Source organism: Carcharhinus amblyrhynchos, chromosome 12 (assembly GCF_965287045.1).
Source record: "Carcharhinus amblyrhynchos chromosome 12, sCarAmb.v2.hapA, whole genome shotgun sequence".
NCBI lineage: Eukaryota > Metazoa > Chordata > Chondrichthyes > Carcharhiniformes > Carcharhinidae > Carcharhinus > Carcharhinus amblyrhynchos.
In genome coordinates this window covers 70837198-70849302 of record NC_137335.1, presented here as the reverse complement: position 1 = coordinate 70849302, position 12105 = coordinate 70837198, and the positions used below count along the sequence as shown (strand labels likewise).

Genomic DNA, 12105 nt, shown 5'->3' with positions numbered 1-12105 from the left:
TGCCCCTTAGTGACGGGGAATTAGCAGGGTAAATACTTGAGGTAATGGGGATAGGGCCTGGGATAGTTAGGATAGATGTTGGTGCAGGCTAAATGGGCCGAATGACCTCCTTCTGCATTGTAGGGATTCTATTGTTCTCAGTTAAAGTCTCCACAGTGCAGACATAGTTTTGTATGGGTAAACTTTCATTGACTAGACAAAGAGATGCAGTTGACAAAGTCACCTTTTCCCAAAATTGAATAGGACTATTTTCATACATTCCACAAAAGGATAGAATGCTGACGACTGATTCTTCAATGCCCAATGAGAAAACAAAAACGAGTTAATAAAGATCAGAATCTCTCCACACCTTGCTGGAAATCTGTGGAACAATGCCACTGTTGTGATGCCAGGCAACGCAGGGTTCAGATCAGCTAGAAAATGCATCAAATCACAGGAATGAGATCCTGACCTTGGCCCCTGGATGAAATATGAAATCCTGGCACCCTGTCCCTAACAGGGCGGTGGGTGTACCTGCACCATATGGACTGCAGCAGCTTAAGAAGGCAGCTCACCACCACCTTTTCAAGGGTGATTCGGGATGTGGCAATGAATCCTGGCTGAGCCAGCGATGTGCACACCCAAAGTAAAACTGACCCTTGACCTCAGAAGCAGTTGACATATTTGTTTTCCCCCTTGGGTGTGCTTTACACTCTGTGAAAGAAGCCTCGCTATTACGCCATTTCCAAAGATCTTCCAGCAATCTTTCACTGAAGTTGGGTGAGAGGTCAGGAGAAACTCAGCTGAAGTTCTGGTCCCATTTTTATCCTATTGCAACAATCCCACATTGCATGCAAATTAAAGGCCACAGAACAAATGTTAATTCCCAACGTTTCTGGATCCAGTATGCTTTTTCACCCCAGGTCATTCAAGTCTAGTCAGTAATCAAATTCACATTCAGATAACCATCAGTACCTTTTGTTATTCTTTTCCCTCCATCGTTCTTTCACTTACTGTACTCCATCCGCAGTTTACATCTGAAAAGTCCCATGTGAAGTCATAAAGCCATACAGCTTTCTCGATCAGCCATGACTTGTCGGTGCTCTCCATATTTTAGAAGTATTAACATGGTTAACGGCCACAGCCTAACAAGTTTGGTTCCAGTAACCAGTCCCACTGATTGAAAATTCAGACCGAGTTCTTCCCTCCACTCCCGTGGTTGGTAACAGTGTGAATATTGTGTGATTGTTCAGTTTGAAGACTTCCACACATCAAAATGACACTTTACGAAGTTTACATTTTTGGACCCACCACCAAATCTTATTGCCATAATATAAAAACCTTGATGCTTCCCTTATTTTTATGGTGGCACATTAGTTAGCACAGCTGCCTCACAGCACCAGGGGCCCAGTTCAATTCCCGACTTGGGACACTCTCTGTGCAGAGTCTCCACGTTCTCCTTGTGCCTGTATGGGTTTCCTCCGGGTACTCCGGTTTCCTCCCACAGTCTGAAAGATGTGCTAGTTAGGTGCTTTGACCTTGCTAAATTTTCACTCAGGTGCCAGAGTGTGGCGACTAGGAGACTTTCACATAACTTAATTGCAGTGTTAATATAAGCCTACTTGTGACACTAATAAATAAACTTAAACTTATGGTTGGGCCATGTGCATTCTGAAAGGCACGAGGTTGACTTGCCTTTGGACTTTGTCACTATTCAGTTGATTACCAGGGATCTGGTAGTGAGTCTTCATTTGGTTTGCCTTTCATCCTATGAAGAGCCGCATAATTTTTGCTCAGTAACTCCCTCAGGCAGCACAGCAGAGCCCTGGAACTCAGTGGAGCAGTGGGTGGAACCAGACTTTAGTATTTAACTTTTAACAATATTCAATTATCCAACCGTATTTGAGAATTTGGGCAGCACGATAGTACGATCACTACTACTGCTGCCTCACAGCGCCAGGGACCCGGGTTTAATTCTGGCCTTGGGTGACTGTGTGGAGTTTGCATGTTCTCCCCGTGTCTGCATGGGTTTCCAGTCCAAAGGTGCGCAGGTTAGGTTGATTGGCCATGATAACTTGACCCTAGTGTCAGGGATTAACAGAGTAAATATGTGGGTTTACAGGAATAGGACCTGGGTGGGATTGTGGTCAGTGCAGACTTGATGGGCCAAATGGCTTCCGTCTGTAAGGATTCTATGATTCTATTCTGTTCTATGCTCGGGTTTCCTCCCACATGCTAAAGATGTGCAGGCTAGGTTGGTTAGCCATGCAAAATTGCCCCTTCATATCAGGGGGATTAGCTGGGTAAATATGTGAGATTATGTGGCTAGGGTCTGGTTGGGATTGTTGTCATTGCTGGCTTGATGGGCCAAATGGCCTCCTCCTGCACTGTAAGGATTCTATGATTCTAATTAAAATATTTTCTGCCAGTTAGGGTTATGCTGGTGGACTTAACTTGGCCTTAGATACTGTTACGAGAAACTCCACGATTCTCAGATTATTAAAATAAATTGAGATCTGCTTCCTTAATCAGCAAGTTTTACTTCAAAGTTGTGTGTTGCACTCCTGTCAGGTGTCTTTTGCAAGTATTTACACTTTTGACTTTCCCTATTAATTACTCTCTCTTTTAGATTCTGCCTAAATTCAGCCAAATTAGATTTCAATATTAAGAAGTAATTTTTAGGGTGAATGACACATGGGTTTATAAAAGGTACTTTGGGCTGATGAACCTGGAATACGGTTCGCGGCTTCTCCAGCACTTTTATCTAAGCTTGCATTAAGAAGCGATACTCAGATATTTCAATCCATACTCAAACTTAAACAGCTTCATGACACACTGGATCCAACCTCAGCTGTGGACTAAAGAACATTAGGCATAACTTACATCGAAGAGCTGGAGTTCCTCTTGTCCCATCTAACTATCTTTGTCTGCTTTCTTACACTTAACTATAATTAGCCAAGTTAGTAAGGGATGGTGACACTCCTGAACCTAGCTTTTGCAGCACCATTGCTGTTGAAGCTCAAGTAATCACAGTTCAAACCAAATTAATGTTGTTTAGACCTCCCGTCCTGATATGTCACTAGCGAAGGATTTCAGAAGGACAGCTCTTTGTTTTATAATTCAAGGAAACTTTAAAATGGTCTTCTATCATTTGGGCATTTGCACCCATATTTTAAATCCATTCACAAACATCCACAAAGACCACCTTGACCATATATCGAAATATGTGATTTTAAGAAAATCAATAAATATTGGCCACAGCCATGTCAACTTCTAAAATAGTTTTCACGTGTTTTGTTTTGTGTCTTTCCAGATTTCATTTTTTGGTAGGCATATTCTGTGTGTGGCTGTTTTCATTTGTTCTCTATCTGTGAAGTGCACTGCGTGGGCTTCTGATAGAACAGTAGCTATGATTAGCGACAATTGGGAAAAAATAGGTGGGACGTTGTAATGGAATGAAAAGTGTGCAAAACCTTTTAGATTTAGGATGCACATGCCAGGCTCCTGATACTGACGCACTGCACTCTCGCTATCACTGACATCTTGTAGGTGAGAAGGTGATGCAGGATGATGAGTTTACGTGTGACCTCTTTCGATTTCTCCAGCTGCTCTGTGAAGGTCACAACTCAGGTGTGTAACTCAAGGACTGCATGTGTTCTCTGGACATGGAACAGCGCATTCACGCCACAATTGGAAAAACTAACGGCAATCGGTATCACACTTAATTCACTTTTTACCTCTTGACTGGTAAACTACGGGTGGCACGGTGGCGCAGTGGTTAGCACTGCTGCCTCATAATGCCAGAGACCCGGGTTCGATTCCAGGCTTGGGTCACTGTCTGTGTGGAGTCTGCATATTCTCCCCGTGTCTGCGTGGGTTTCCTCTGGGTGCTCCGGTTTCCTCCCACAGTCCAAAAGACGTGTTGGTTCGGTGCATTGGCCATGTTAAATTCTCCATCAGTGTACCCAAACAGGCATCAGAGTGTGGCGACTGGGGGATTTTCATAGTAACTTATTTGTAATGTTAAGGTAAGCCTACTTGTGACACTAATAAATAAATTATAAACTTTAAAGCTCATTGACATAGAAACCATGATGAAAATCTACATTAAAACTGAGAGGAATTTTGATTATAGAATCCGGGAAAATCCAACCTCCTTGGGGCTGGAAGCCAGGCACTTGTTTCAAAGACAAGGCATTGGTCGTAGATGACCACACAAGATGGAAATCTTCCTACTCACACAGAAAACCCAAACAGCCCATTGCATAATATCATGTAACGCAAAGCATGAACTTGCAAGATCCTAACACAAGACCAGCTTACACAATATGGTGAAAGCACACTCACAGAAAGAGGCAAACTCCCTTACACAAATTACCAAGACTATCAATGTACACAAGATGCGAGATCCCAATGTGCACAAGTCAGTGGCACCATCTGCCTACTGAAAAAGATCATCAGAAAGTTTTTGTTCTACTGTAAATTATCAAGATTTCCCATGCACAAAAACTCAGCAAGGTAACTAAACTTTCCTCCACACAAACATAATAAGATCTCAATGAACAAAATTGGCAAAACTTCCCATGTACCATTCTGACGAGAGCTACCCTCGTGGGATTAAGGGTTATGGGGAGAGGGCGGGAATGTGGAACTGAGCCACGACAGATCAGCCATGATCTTATTGAATGGCGGGGAAGGCTCGAAGGGCTAGATGGCCTACTCCTGCTCCTATTTCTTATCTTCTTATGTTCTTATAAGTACTCTTATCCCACCCCCCAGACAGAAAATTGATGGAAAAAAAAGTGAAGATAGCAGGCTATATCTTGGATAGTCCAGTTTGAGCTCTTGTTGGGCAGGAGCTTCCAGCTAAGCTCACCCCAAAAATCCCTCCTGAGGTCAATGGACTGTTCCGTAGTCCTCCCCACCCACTACGACTCTTGTGGCAGGTGGAATGGGAAAATTCACCCCATTATCTTTGTGCCTCTATTTGATTAGTAGCAGGCTTGCTTTATGTTACCCGCCCGCGAACTGTGGCAATGGAATGTACATTATTTTGGATCCCTGTTTATTCATTAAACTCTGATTTCTTTGTCTAAAGATTTCCAGAATTATCTACGAACCCAGACTGGCAACAACACGACAGTAAATATCATCATTTCAACTGTGGACTACCTCTTGAGAGTTCAGGTACTATCTGTCAAACATATGTACGCCATCTTCAATTTGGGTCCGGGCGGATCTTGTGTACAGGGAATGTGCAAAGACAAGTGAAAATTAGATGTTACTCATCGTAGTCCTTATTTTACCCAGGAGTTGGAATTGGGTAAGTGGTAAAGTGTGCTCAATCTCATCAGTGGGGGGCCTGGGCCATTGGAATCTCCAGGACTTGTCTGCGTGCTCCCTGTCTGCTGACTGTGCCAGTCAGGTGAGACGTGACATCTAACTGGCAGACGGGGCATTCAAGAGGCTCACTGGCAAAAGGGGTAACCTGAGGTCAGGATTTAGGAAGGACTTTTGCAGGAAGTGGGTAACCTAGCACAGGGAAGGCCTAATTCTTGTGGAACCTAGGAACCTGCTCCTTGTTGGCTAACAAAGAAAACTCACCTTAACTGGCCCTTTCTGTTTTCACATTGCATCACCCTATCTTCAGCAGGCCGGGTAGATCACATTGAACCAACGTTTCAGATCTAAATGACCATTCGTCAGAGCTCTTCCAGCTCTGACAAAGGGTCATCCAGACGTGAAACGTTGGCTCTATTCTCTCTTGATGTGGAGATGCAGGCGTTGGATTGGGGTAAACACAGTAAGAAGTCTCACAGCACCAGGTTAAAGTCCAACAGGTTTATTTGGTAGGAAATGCCACCAGCTTTTGGGGCTCTGCCCCTTCGCCAGGTTGTCAGACTTCTTACGCTCCTTTCTCCACAGATGCTGTCAGACCGGCTGAGATTTTCCAGCATTTTCTGTTTTTGTTTCAGATTCCAGCATCCGCCGCATTTTATTTTTATCTTAGATCACACTGACTTCCCTTTGTAAGCCAATTTAAATTGTAGCCCCAGCCCAATGGCACCAACTGCATATTTAAAGAGCGACCCATTGGCCAGTATTTTATGACCTCGCTCAGGCAAAGCTCGTAAAATCCCGCCCGAAGCCAGTGGAGAATTCTGTTCTGTGAGCCGTGCCCGCCCTGATTCCGGAAAGGGCATGGCAGTAAAATCCCGGAAACCATCTTCAGGCATGCAGATCACAATAGAAAACAGTGGGACATCAATTGGTGGGTGAGTCACCCACCTGATTTTAACCCATCCGCTTTCTGATGGGGGCGGGTCAAGTATAAACACCACTGTGTCTAACCCCTGGGTTAATCAGAACCTAATTAGTGAACAGATCTTCCAATTTTCTGAATTTTGTTGAAGTTGCTACCTTAAAAAGATACTGATCACCCAGCTCTTCACGCCAGCGGGGTTCTCTGGTCCTGCCAATGGCACACCCCCACTGTGTGTTCCCCACTGGCGTTGGGTGGAATCAATGAGAAATCCATTGACAGCGGCGGGACTGGAAGATCCCATCGATGGGCAGTGGTAGACCACCGAGTAAAACGTTGCAGGGAAGCCTGAGAATTCCAGCGATAAGCTCCAATTTTAACTCTGGGTGATTGCACAAGGCCCTGCAGTTTTAATGCGCGGGCAATGTTTAGAAGTAACAGATGGCGGCCTAGTCAGTGATGCTTATGTTCCATGAAAGAACTTAAGAAGAACCAGACGTGGCTCCCACTCAACCTGGCATCACTGACCTCAAACTGCGTGGGACGCAGAGGCTAAGTCAGCTAGCAGCTGGGGAACCAGTGGAATATTCCCCCGCAAAGTCGGCGAAGAGTTGGGGGGAACAGAGCCCCAGAACTTCTTTTGGAGCACTCCTGGTATTCCTGAATCTGGGGGTTTTGAATGAACACCCCCCCCCCCGCCCCACAACCACCACCCCCCCACCCCCACCCCCCACCACCCCCCACCACTTCAGCCTGCCTGGAGAGAGGGCCTCACATTCCTTGAAATGAATCCTGATAGAAATGAAATGGGGCACTGCCATCTCTGCAATGCTGGGGATATTTGAACCTCCCATCCCAATCTTGTCACTTGTGAGAGATTAGCGTGCTTTGTTATATGATGAGTGTGGGCCATGTACAATGTATTCCAATCTGCCTGCTCTATCACCAATATACCTGATAGTTAGTCAGTTTTAAAATTGCCTCTTTTTCAATATCCTTACCACTTGGTTGCTCTCCTCTGGCATTTCCCTCATCCTGCTCTGCAAATATAGAAACAAGCAGAATAAATGTTACAGGTAGGTGACCCGTTCACAAGAACTTTCTGGTGAGGGGCCACAGACCTGAGATCTGCTTTTCCTTCCACATTTGCTGTGTTTCTGTTTTTATTTCAGATTTCCAGCATCTGCAGTATTTTGTTTTTATATTAGTAAGCATCCCTGCCATTCTTTTCTTTCCTTCGTTATTGAAGTCCCTTAAGAGATTTTCTTTGACTAATTTTTACTTTTGATATTTTTAATCATGCTTTATGTTGGTTACAAAACAAGAGTTCTAACAATGGCTTTTAGATTCACATTTTAGTTTCAAGTCTCTCAGCCTGGTTTGCTTCTGTGTTCGCTAGCCTTAGTTTTGATAAAGACTCAGAATTATTCTCATTTAATAATACACTGTTTTGCACTGAGTTAATTTAAAATGTTCATTTGGGTTATAAAAGATAGTCAGCCCAAGACCCCATGATGAAACGAAAGATGTATTATGAGCCTATGAATATCGACTGGTCCTGTAATCAAGTACAAAATAATTAAAGACAAATTGTGAAGAGACAAATAGAGTGGCACGGTGGTTAGCACTGCTGCCTCACAGCGCTGGGAACCTGGGTTCGATTCCTGGCTTGGTTCACTGTCTGTATGGAGTTTGCACTTTCTCACCGTGTCTGCATGGGTTTCCTCCGGGTGCTCCGGTTTCCCCCCGCACTCCAAAGATCTGCAGGTTAGTTGGACTGGCCATGCTTAATTGCTTCTTACTGACCTAAAATATCTAAGTTAAAGAGGTTAGCGGGGTAACTACCTGGGGTTACAGGAATAGGGCCTGGGGTAAGGTGCTCTGTCGGAGGGTTGATGCAGGCTTGATGGCTGAATGGCCTCATTCTTCACTGTAGCGATTCTAAGAAGTTGAATGATAAAAACTGTGGGTTGAAGAATTCAAGAGTTGCTTCCAAATTCCTAAGGCTTGGCTTGCATTGGAAAGAATGTTATTGATGCCCGCTCAGAGCGCATTGATAGTGGAGAAAGTGAGACAAATGCATAGATGAATTTTATAAGTTTCCTTGAGATCCCCTTTCACTTTTCTAAACTCCAATGAATAAAATCCTAATTGACTTACTCTCTCCTCACATGACGAGCCTGCTATCCCAGGAATCAGCCTGGTAAACTTTCACTGTACTCCCTCTATAGCAAGTTCATCCTTCCTCAGATAAGGATACCAAAACTGCACACAATATTCCAGATGTGGCCTCACTAATGTCCTGCACAATTGCAGCAAAACATCCCTATCCCTATACTCAAATCCTCTTGCTATGAAGGCCAACATACCATTTGTCTTCTTTACTGCCAGCTGTCCCTGCATGCTTACTTTCAGCAACTGACGCACAAGAGTGAGAGGGGATCTCGTAAAAACTTTAAAAATTCTAACAGGGTAGATTCAGAAAGAATGTTCCCAATGGTGGGGAAGTCCAGAACTAGGGATCATAGTTTGAAGATACATGGGCGGCGCGGTAGCACAGTGGTTAGTACTGCTGCTTCACAGCTCCAGGGTCCTGGGTTCAATTCCTGGCTGGGGTCACTGGCTGTGTGGAGTTTGCACATTCTCCTCATGTCTACGTGGGTTTCCTCTGGATACTCTGGTTTCCTCCCACAATCCAAAGATGTGCGGGTTAGGTTGATTGGCCATGCTAAGAAGTTGCCCCTTAATTTCTGGGGATGCATAGGTTAGAGGGATTAGTGGGTATAATATGTGGGGGTATGGGGGTAGGGCCTGGGTGGGATTGTGTTTGGTGCAGACTCGATGGGCCAAGGGGCCTCTTTCTGCACTGTAGGTTCTATGTTCTATAAAGGTTAGAACTGGGGTAAGGAGAAATTTCTTCACACAGAGGGTAGTGAATGTGTGGAATTCACTACTTCAGAATGTAATAAGACTAAAACATTGTCCGATTTCAACAAGAAATTAGGTGTAACTGTTGGGCCTAAAGGATTAAGGGATATGTGAGGAAGTGGGGGATCAATATATTGAATTCGATGATCAGCCATGATCAAAATAACTGGTGATGCGGGCTCGATGGGCTGAATGGCCTACTCCTGCTTCTAGATTTTATGATTCTATGAATTTTATAGGCAAATTGACTTTTACATTGGCCAACCTTGTGTATTTGTCCAGATGCATTACAGTGCTTTTCCATTGGAGAAAGCACCCAAATATAGTGAACAATGTTACAAAATGCCCTGGTAACATAAGAACATAAGAAATAGGAGCAGGAGTAGGCCATCTAGCCCTTCGAGCCTGCCCCTCCATTCAATAAGATCATGGCTGATCTGTCGTGGCTCAGTTCCACATTCCCGCCCTCTCCCCATAACCCTTAATCCCCTCTCTTATCAAAAACCCATCAACCCGCGTCTTAAAAATATTTAGCGAGGCAGCCTCCACCACTTCAACGGGCAGAGAATTCCAGAGATTCACCACCCTTTGAGTGAAGAAGTTCTTCCTCAACTCTGTTCTAAACCGCCCCCCCCTTTATCTTGAGGTTGTGCCCCCTAGTCCTACTGTCCTTTCTGAGCGGGAAGAGTCTCTCCACCTCTATCCTGTCCATCCCATTCATCATCTTATACGTCTCAATGAGATCTCCCCTCATTCTTCTAAACTCTAACGAGTACAAGCCTAGTTTATTCAGCCTCTCCTCATAGCTCAACCCCTTCAACTCCGGCATCAGTCTAGTAAACCTCCTCTGTGCTCCCTCCAAGGCCAAAATATCCTTGCGTAAGTACGGCGCCCAAAACTGCACACAGTACTCCAGCTGCGGCCTCACCAATGCCCTATACAGCTGCAGCAAGACCTCCCTACTTTTATATTCAATCCCCCTCGCTATGAAGGCCAGCATCCCATTCGCCTTCCTGACCACCTGCTGCACCTGCAAGCTGGGTTTTTGCGACTCATGCACAAGGACCCTGAGGTCCCTCTGCACCGTCGCCTGCTGCAGTTTTTCGCCACGTAAGTAATAATCCTTCCTACCATTATTCCTACCAAAGTGGACCACCTCACACTTGCCAACATTAAATTCCATTTGCCAGTTCCTAGCCCATTCGCCCAGCCTATCTAGATCCTTCTGCAGACTCTCCACACCCTCCACACAATTTGCCTTTCCACCAATCTTGGTGTCATCAGCAAATTTCGACACCATACACTCGGTTCCCTCCTCCAGATCATCTATATAAATGGTAAATAGCTGAGGCCCCAGCACCGACCCCTGGGGCACTCCACTAGTCACCAACCGCCAATCTGAATAGCACCCATTGACCCCCACTCTCTGCCTCCTATTTGACAACCAATCCTCTATCCATGCTAACACCCTACCCCCAACTCCATGTCCCCTGACCTTCTGCAATAAAATCTTGTGAGGTACCTTGTCAAACGCCTTCTGAAAATCAAGAAAGACCACATCCACCGGCTCTCCTTTATCCACCGCCCTAGACACAATCTCATAGAACTCCAGTAAATTTGTCAGACACGACTTCCCTTTAACGAAACCGTGCTGCGTCTGCTCTCAACCTTCCTGTCATCATTTATACTGTGATTTAAACGGCTTGGCTGATTTTCTAAAAAGACTGGTTTTGATACTTGGTAGAAATCTAATGCCTTGCTCCCTTATATTGATTGATAGACACTATGGTTTGAAGCTGAAATGAGCACTTCCTGTTCTTTCCTTTCTGGAGATAGACTATTGTTTGAGTAAGTGTGGCCATCATCAATAATTGACTACCTTTCAAAAGCTAATACGTTTTAGCGCATCCATTCATCGAAGAAGGAATGCCAATTTGAAGAAGTTTAATAACAGATTATCCCTTTGATGTGGTTTCTGGATTGTTGACACAGCTGATAAGATAACAAGTATTGCAATGTTTCTTTTCACCTCACAGAATGCAATTTTTTTCAATGGTATGGTATTTAGGCTTTAATTAGAGGTTTATTTCCCCTTAACAAATGTAAAATATTGTCTATTGATATTGCCTGGAGCCTGTGGACTGCACATAGATCATACTGGGCGAGTGGCTATGGAGGATACCTGGTGGTTGGGTGTTGGGGGAGTGGAGTTGGGGGAGAGTGCAAAGTGGTGGCACGGGCAATCTAAGGAGGATGCATGGACTGGCATGGGTTTAGGGGGCTTAAACCCTGTTGGGAGATGGGATATTGTTTTGGAAATTCCAGATGGGTCTTCTAACTGGCGCAATTCCACACTGATACCCCTCAATAGTCCAGCAAACTGACCCTGACTCTGGTGTCAAAAAGAGACAAAATGGCACATTCTAAGTCACCCACCAGTCGGACATGCAGCTTACGAGCCGCATAAATACGCAGGTTGGGATTTACCGAGCCCAGAGGAAGATTGGGCCATATACTTCAGTTTATATGACACTCCCAGTTCATCCAGAATGACTCAGCTACTATGAGAATAAAAGAAGAGAATTCCAAAAATGTACAAACAAGAAAAGGTTACCACCGATGGCTAGAGATTAATTGAGGAAGGATCACTGTGCAGAATATTATTATATATGATTTTACTGAGACTTTGATAGATCTTTGCATATTGCAAACGCTTTTTTTCCCCTTTAACATTTTACTTTGCGACAGTGTCAAAGCAGAATGCCATTACAGCTAACTAACATCTGCCCTCCTGGGTAGGTTAATGCTCCTTCACTTTGTGCCTCAACTGATGGGCAGAGCAAAAACATTTGAGAATCGCCCAGGCTTTTTAGGATCAAACTCAGCAAGTGGATTGTTAGCAATTTATGAAATAACTGAGCAGTACTATTTTCAGT

The 12105-nt window shown here is 44.5% G+C and overlaps 1 protein-coding gene across 1 annotated transcript in view; it reads left to right on the top strand.

The window, feature by feature from the left end:
* Positions 1-12105, top strand: part of ryr2a (ryanodine receptor 2a (cardiac)) — a 662889-nt gene that overhangs the window by 597108 nt on the left and 53676 nt on the right. Inside the window, exons 83-84 of the mRNA XM_080200677.1 lie at positions 3529-3609; positions 5078-5166. Coding sequence (XP_080056803.1) covers positions 3529-3609; positions 5078-5166 — 170 coding nt within the window. The remainder of the gene's footprint in view (positions 1-3528; positions 3610-5077; positions 5167-12105) is intronic.